Source organism: Pelmatolapia mariae, unplaced genomic scaffold, assembly GCF_036321145.2.
Source record: "Pelmatolapia mariae isolate MD_Pm_ZW unplaced genomic scaffold, Pm_UMD_F_2 NODE_ptg000483l+_length_43295_cov_1, whole genome shotgun sequence".
NCBI lineage: Eukaryota > Metazoa > Chordata > Actinopteri > Cichliformes > Cichlidae > Pelmatolapia > Pelmatolapia mariae.
Genome location: NW_027052168.1, coordinates 29,727 through 37,225, shown reverse-complemented (window position 1 = coordinate 37,225; position 7,499 = coordinate 29,727). Strand labels below are relative to the sequence as shown.

At 41.1% G+C, this 7,499-nt stretch overlaps 1 protein-coding gene across 1 annotated transcript; it reads left to right on the top strand.

Annotated features, from left to right (window-relative positions):
• The first annotated feature begins 475 nt into the window (after nucleotides 1–475).
• Nucleotides 476–7,004, top strand: LOC134623233 (cell surface A33 antigen-like). The gene is made up of 8 exons (XM_063468404.1): nucleotides 476–489; nucleotides 601–659; nucleotides 4,194–4,366; nucleotides 4,478–4,697; nucleotides 4,985–5,149; nucleotides 5,777–5,893; nucleotides 6,011–6,137; nucleotides 6,503–7,004. The coding sequence occupies exons 1-8, from the start codon at nucleotides 476–478 to the stop codon at nucleotides 7,002–7,004; spliced, it is 1,377 nt and encodes a 458-aa protein (XP_063324474.1).
• Nucleotides 7,005–7,499: the final 495 nt, after the last annotated feature.

Here is a 7,499-nt window from a genome sequence, read left to right as displayed (position 1 = left end):
TTCAAGTGGCCTTAAACTTTTGATCGGGATTGTATATGAGATCTTGTGCACTTATCTACTAACCAGATGATTTTCCCTGAGGCCTCAAATCTGCCAGTTACCCAGCAGGTTCCTCCAGAACGTGATGTCTCGATGAACTCTTAGTTGCCACACCATAATGGAACCTCACAGGCATCAGGGAGAAAAAAGAGCCAATGGATGCAAGCAGTCAGGCAGAAAGTTTAACTGTGAGAGACCAATTATGGTTGATCCACAGAAACATTTATTCTACACAGATTTCACAGGTACAAACACAGAAAAAAATCAACCACAAACCTAGCAAGGTGTCACGGATAAAGAACATATCTAATCTAATTCATGTTGCTCTGAAGAACTGCCAGGTATATGCTGTAGTGAGGTCTGAAGCCATTATGTGGAGGTGAGATAATAAAGTCAAGAAAACAAGAAAAAGGGCATTAGGAGAAAAGATGGGGGCATGGACTACCACCGGTGAGGCTCGGGTGTGAAATTTATGGTTTTCAGGGTTTTTATCGGGTTTTATCATTATTTTTTAATAGTTTTTATCGTTAACTCTGTTTTTTGTTATATTTATCTGTACAGGGTTAGAGCAGAGGACGCAGAGATCACCAAAATCTTGCAGAGTCAGGCTATGTCCACACGTACCCGGGTATTTTTGAAAACGCAGATTTTTCTATGCGTTTGCACCTTTCGTCCACACGTAAACGGCGTTTTCGGTCACTGAAAACGGAGATTTCTAAAAACTCCGGCCAGGGTGGATATTTTCTAAAACTCCGTTTTTGCATTTACATGTGGACGAGAAAAACGGAGAAAACGCAGTGTCAAAGGTGTGCGCCTGTTTTGACGTCACAGTGTGCGCCACGTTGTTGTTTCGGTGAAATGAATTTCTACAGTACTGTTACTGTTAATTGTCCTCTCCGCAGTGTTTAAATGCTTACATATACACACACAGTTACTGTCCCTCCACACATTGGACTCGGTTCTGCTTCTATGCCCCATCTTTGTTTACTATTTCCCACCGAGGCTTCTAGACTTCTGATTGGCCAACATTTCTACACGGTTAGGAATATAGCGCCACCTGCTGCTTTGGCATGTTCCTAGCAGCGTTTTCCTTCATTTCTGCCTTTACGTGTGGACGGGATTATTTTTTAAAACGAAAACGGAAAATCTCCGTTTTCAAAAATACCCGTGTACGTGTGGACATAGCCTCAGTTACTACAGCTTTCCAAACTTTATGTGGCCTTCAGCTCAAGAACAGTGCACAGAGCACTCCTAGGAAAGCTTTTCAATGGGCACGCAGCTCGTCACAGCCTTACATCAGTGCCTTGCACCAGTGCACAAAGCAAGGTCCATAAAGACATGGATAAGTGAGTTTGATGCAGAACTGGACTGGTCTGCACAGAGTCCTGATAGAACCCTCTGTTGAGATGAATTAGAGCAGAAACTGCTAGTCAGGCCTTCCGGTCTGGAAAACCTAACTGAAAGACAACCACATGGGTGACTTAACAAAACCTCTAAACCAACAACACTGACTGTACCCGGATTCCGTTTTTCATGTTCAGAACCACCCAGTGAGTGACAGCGCATAAAGAAGCTGATGCAGGTACACTCATGACATGATCACAGTCTTTTTGAAAGTTAAAAATATACGTTATTATGCTCAGCAACGTGAGAAAAATGTTTATCTGTTTTCTGCTGAGACCTAACTGTTGTTGCTCCCTAACAAAGTCAAAAAAGGCACTCCTCACCAAGAGGAAGTGGCAACAGTGCCCTTGTTGTACCACATGCAGATGATAACCATGAAAGTATTCTCACACTATGTGTTACACATCAGTTAAATATAGACATACACTTTTATTTTCTCTACTTCCTTGGTTGTGTTTCAGTGTTACAATTGGGTTTTAGGTAGCCTTCTGTTTGAATCAGTTTCGATTTTATCAGCTGTGCCGGCTTTCTTTGCAGTGTTGCTGACTGAGGCTTGTTTTTTTAATTTACCAACTGGTAATTGCAGTTTTAATTTTTTGGGACAGGAGATGGTTGGGTAGCAAAAACAACATCAAGGGCAAGTGAAAGCCAGGAAGTCAGTGAGTAGCAGGGAAGGAATAAAAATATGCCATGACCTTTTTTAAATACGACTTAAAAAATATCAGAAGTTATGTTACTGTGAGAAAAAGAACATCAAATCAAAATGCTCAATTCTAATTCCCTAATATAGACAGAGCCAGACCAACTATACTGGGAGACTATGACTGGTTATTGCACTTAGAAACTAACAAACCACCTGACAGACCTGAAGGAGAGCGTGGAAAAACACTGTATCCTTACACTGTGATAGAGGAAGTCAGCTGACATGACACAAACGGTATCAGACTCATGCCTACAAAATATCAGATGACATTGTTGGTGTCATGTCTTTATTTGATTACAGTGCTTACTTTGCACAAGTTTTGGAGAAGCACAATTATTTTTATCAGTTTTTATTCAGCTGTAAAGCTACAACTGATGACATTTAGTCAACACAGGAACTCGTCAGCAATATTTTAATTGTGCAGGTTGCACAATAAAAAGGGATGTGGCTAGGGTTTAGTTCTTGCACTTGTTGCCTTCTGATAATGGAGTTGGTAACTGAGTTATAGTCACCAGAACTTAATGCTAAAAATCGTAATAATAAAGCTAAACAGGCCGCCATTGATGCCCATGCAGCACGGATAACACACTGGCTTCCATCTTTGGGTCAGTCCCATTTTTTCTTTTTGTTCAATTTGGCTATATTTATACATTAAATCATAAAGGATTATTGGACACACACACGGAAATTAAGGCTGAGTCCCACACAACCCCAAAGATACACAGTCCTTTTAATTAATATCTCAAAATCAGCCATTTTAAAATGGCTGATTTTGAGACACTTGGCACACTTGGTTTTAGTTTCAGCGTTGCGCCTTTGCGTGTGATGCCTCTGGGTGATAACTCCTGTCAAACCAGTTTGACGGGGAAACAACCGCACCGCCTACTCAGACTGTAAGTGTTTGGTTTGCTCAGCCGTTTTTCAAACGCCCCTCGTTTTTCTCGCTCATACAAAATAAAACCAAATGTTCCAAAACAAAAACAAATAAACAAGAAATAATAAAATAAAGGAGATACTTAAAAAGTTAAAGTGTGATTTTCATTTTTTTTTCTCTCAAGAAGACAAACTAAAGATTTCGAGGTCCAACTGTCAAAAGTGGGCATTTAATATTTTTAAATTAGGCCTGTGGTGGAAATGAACTTGTTGTCAAATCCTGAGACGAGTCTAAATAATAGAGTGTCCCTGAAAAGGCAGGTATGCTGGAGCAAAGGACAAGCTAAAACTCGTCAGGTGGGCGGAACAAAAATGTCACCTGAACCTCCAAAGGTGACGTGATTGGCAGGGAGCGCTATCAGTCAACCGGAGGCAGCGGGCGCATCATTGTTCGCAGGCCTGTCGGGTTTCGATGCAAATGTGTGTTGATTTTCTATATTTCTTAGAAAGGAAATAAGTAAATACTGAAGAGTCAGTGGGTTTTAGTTTGAAGTAAGTACGTGTTTGCCATGGAGAAGAGGAACTTTTCCTTGACGCTTCTGTGTCTGAGTGAGTATCTTTTAAAATAAACGTTTTTTTCTTTTGCGCCTCATCGAGCTGCCACACCTGTTTGCGCACCGTCAGGATCGCCGACTAAAAAAGGGAGCAGGCCCGAGAAGCCTGATTAGAAGGCATTCTTATTATTAAATGGCTTTTAAAGTATCATATTCCAGTCTAAGCAAATGAAGTAGTAATAAAACTCATGAAAATAATTATTTAATGGCAAGCTTTTTCGAAAGTAAGAACCGATTTTTTTTTCCTGTTAATCTTTTGTACACGGAACTTGCTTCAAAATTGAGCTGACACTCAGTGGATGGCTGTAACATACCTCTGTTTTTTTACTTAATATGAATCAAATAATAATCATAAGTTCCTTTTTCAAGCTTGGTTTATTTAGTAGGTGGATGTGAGGGTGGAGCAGTGAGTTATTGGTCAAGTTTGATTTTCTGCTGCTGAACCATTATTAGTAAAGAATCCATGAAGACAAATATCAGAACGTAGTGTTTTTACAGATACAGGATAGCTGAGAGTGCTTTATATTGATCTGTCTGATTTGTTTTTATGTCCATGACAGTGCTGTCAGGTGTCCGTGCCGTTACTGTTACCATCCCCCAAAGTCAGTATGAGTATGCCAGAGGGGACAACATCACACTGCCCTGCTCCTTTACAACTACAACTCCCATAAGCTCCCAGACATTAGTCGTCATCACCTGGTCTGTTTTTAGTCAGCAAACACCCATTGAAGAGGTTGGCATCTACCTATCTTTATGAGTCTCTCTAAATAAATATTAAAAACATGAGATGCAAACATGTCATTGTGTTTTTTATTCTTCTTCTAATCCTGTCATTTTCTAACAGACCCCGATCGCCACCTACTATCATGGTCCTTCCCCAACTACAGACATAGACACTGACTATGAAAGTCGGGTGTCCCTGGATGTAGATGTCACTCAGAGCAAGGCTAACCTGAAGCTTTCCTCCATCTCACTAGCTGACAATAGAAATTTTGAGTGTCGTGTGCAGATCCCAGGTGACAAGAAGGGCAAACCATCTGCCACCACAAACTTGGTGGTTCTAGGTAATATGTCAGCTGTTGTTTCTGCATTTATATATTATAAGATGTTACACTCTGATGTTTAACCTTTATATGTTCTGATATGTTGGTTATTTTTAATGCAATGAATTATTAAAGAGAGTGTCTGTGCATGTTTCAACACTTACTGTATCCTGTATATGTATGTTTTGAAATGATTGTGGGCTTCCTCGTGCTGCTCAGAGATATGACTGTTGCTGAGTCCATCTCCTGTACGTCTTGCATTCCATTACTAAAGTAATCACACTACATTTATATTTGTCTTCTTTTAGTGGCTCCCTCTACACCCGCCTGTAAGATCCAGGGAACAGCACAGTATGGCCAGGATATCACCTTAACCTGTGCGTCTGCAGAAGGATCTCCAACGCCCACTTATAGCTGGAAACGTTTTAACGTGCAGAATCAGTCTGTCCCTCAAGAGCCCAAAACCACTGACAGTAAGTAACATTCTGATCCTTCCAAATCTATGCCACGTAAAGTTTTACTAATCTTTGCTAACAAGAACAAATGTGGACATGATCAGAGCGACGCTACGCTTGGTGTACAAGTGAGCTTAACTTTTGTTTCACAGCCACTGTTTGGTATTTAATATTGAAGCATATTAAACATGATGAAAGTGAAAGAAAGTGAGCAGAGGGGTAACATGAAGGACATTCTAAAGATGAAAAACCACAGGAGTTTCAGAATTGTCTCAACAGTGACTGGTATTTAGTCTCTGCTTCAGTTTGGTTTCACTAATAAGGCAATGCTTAAATATTTGTAAAAAAGATTAAATCCAGCTTTGTTTTAATTTGTTACAAATAGTTTTTCAGTGTCCATGCTGAGTGTCTATTTTATAAAAAAAAAAAAAATTAAGGAGAAGTGGCAGAGACGCAGAGGAAAGACAGGCCAACAATGATACCACTCAGATCTACGGTTTAATTCTTCTCTATCACACCCTGTATTTATTTATTACTCATTAACCTTCTTCAGAATACCCACTACCCACGCTTGGCGCAGTCATAGATGGCCAGAGATAGAGATCATATATTTTTCAGTATATGTGACTATTTTTTGTGTTTCAGAGGATGGCATCCTGTCTCTGTATAATATCTCCAAAGATACATCAGGATACTACATTTGCACCTCACAGAACAAGATCCGCGCTGCTACCTGCAACCTCACCCTCTCAGTCATGCCACGTAAGACAAACATTTAAGAATAAAAACATTATTTCAATAAATAAATCTTTACTTTAAATTATGATGCAAACCCCTATAATGTTCCTCCTCTTAACCTGTCTGTCCTCAACCCTGCAGCATCCATGAACATTGCTTCCACTGCAGGAATAATTGGTGGAGTTGCTGCTGCCTTGGTTATACTCATCATCGTCATCTGTTGCTGCTGTTGCCGAAAGAAGAACAAAGATGAGGAATACGCCATGGGGTAATGTTCCTCTTTATTATAGATACAAGCAATTAACACATAGGAGATGGTGCAAAAACATGCATCGCTCCGTTTTCTTGCAGTCTATGTCATATCTGTTTTGAATTCAATGTCTGTTTGATTTCTTAATCTGAGGATTAAAAATAAAAGAAAATAAACTTGCATCCTTCACATAAGTAGCTTTTGCAAAGCGTTTGTGATTTTTCTGGCAGCCACTTGAATCTGTTGGTGAGATTCATTAGCTCTGATTGCATGCAGATCACATATAATTCAGATAGTTAAAAAGAAATCAGCCGAATAAACCACATCGTTTCTCCCAATTATTTCTCCACCCTTCATGTCTGAATGTTGTTTCTGCTTTCTAGAGTTCGTGAGGGGGAGGAGTACCACGACAAGGAGCCGGATAGGAATGGTGAGGGTCGACGTGTTGAAGGGCAGGGGAAGGACAGTTATGAGGACTCCAGTGTCAAGAGGACTGAACGCACTGAGGAAAAGAGTGAGCCAGATCGCCGCGATTACGACGACCGCCGCAGCGATTACGACGACCGCCGCAGCGACTACGACGACCGCCGCAGCGATTATGACGACCGCCGCAGCGACTACAATGATCGACGCAGCGACTACAATGATCGACGGCGCGACCTCGACGATCGACGCAGCGACTATGACGATCGACGCCGCGACTATGACGACCGGCGCAGCGACTACGACGATCGGCGCAGCGACTACAGTGACCGCCGCGAGCGCTACGATGACGATCGCCGTTACCAAGATCGTCGCCGTGATGACAACCGCTATGATGATCGTGACCGTGATAGACCACCGGTGCCCAACAGTAAGCCCCCAAGGAGGGACTACGATGACTAAAGCGTCCAACCTGTAACAAAGCACCAGCTTTGTTACATGAGGGGGGGACCTAGCTATAACAAAATGGACCCCCATGAAACAGCAAAATTAGGGTGAAAGAGTAATCTGTTTGGGAGGAATAGTTTTAGATCCTTTTGAGTAGGGACAGAGATTTGTGGGGTTAATCTTTAAAAAGTTTGAACACTGCTCAGAAAAAGATTTGTATGCAAACGTCCTATTCTACGTATATAGAGAACTGGACAAACATTTCACAGAGTGCACCCTAAATATATGTTTTAGAGGTTCAGATTTTCTGAATTTTTGTCTTAAGTAACTTATAACGTTAGGATAAAGACGAGATAAGCAGCTTATTCCCCTGATTAAGATTCTGAGCAGGCGTGGTGGTTTATGCACACATTAGCTCACAGTATACAAGCGTAGTTGACTCAATTTTTTGCTGTACAGTAAGAGAACAGTGAACTGGCTGTCTCTTTGTGTACTGCTAGTTTTATGCTT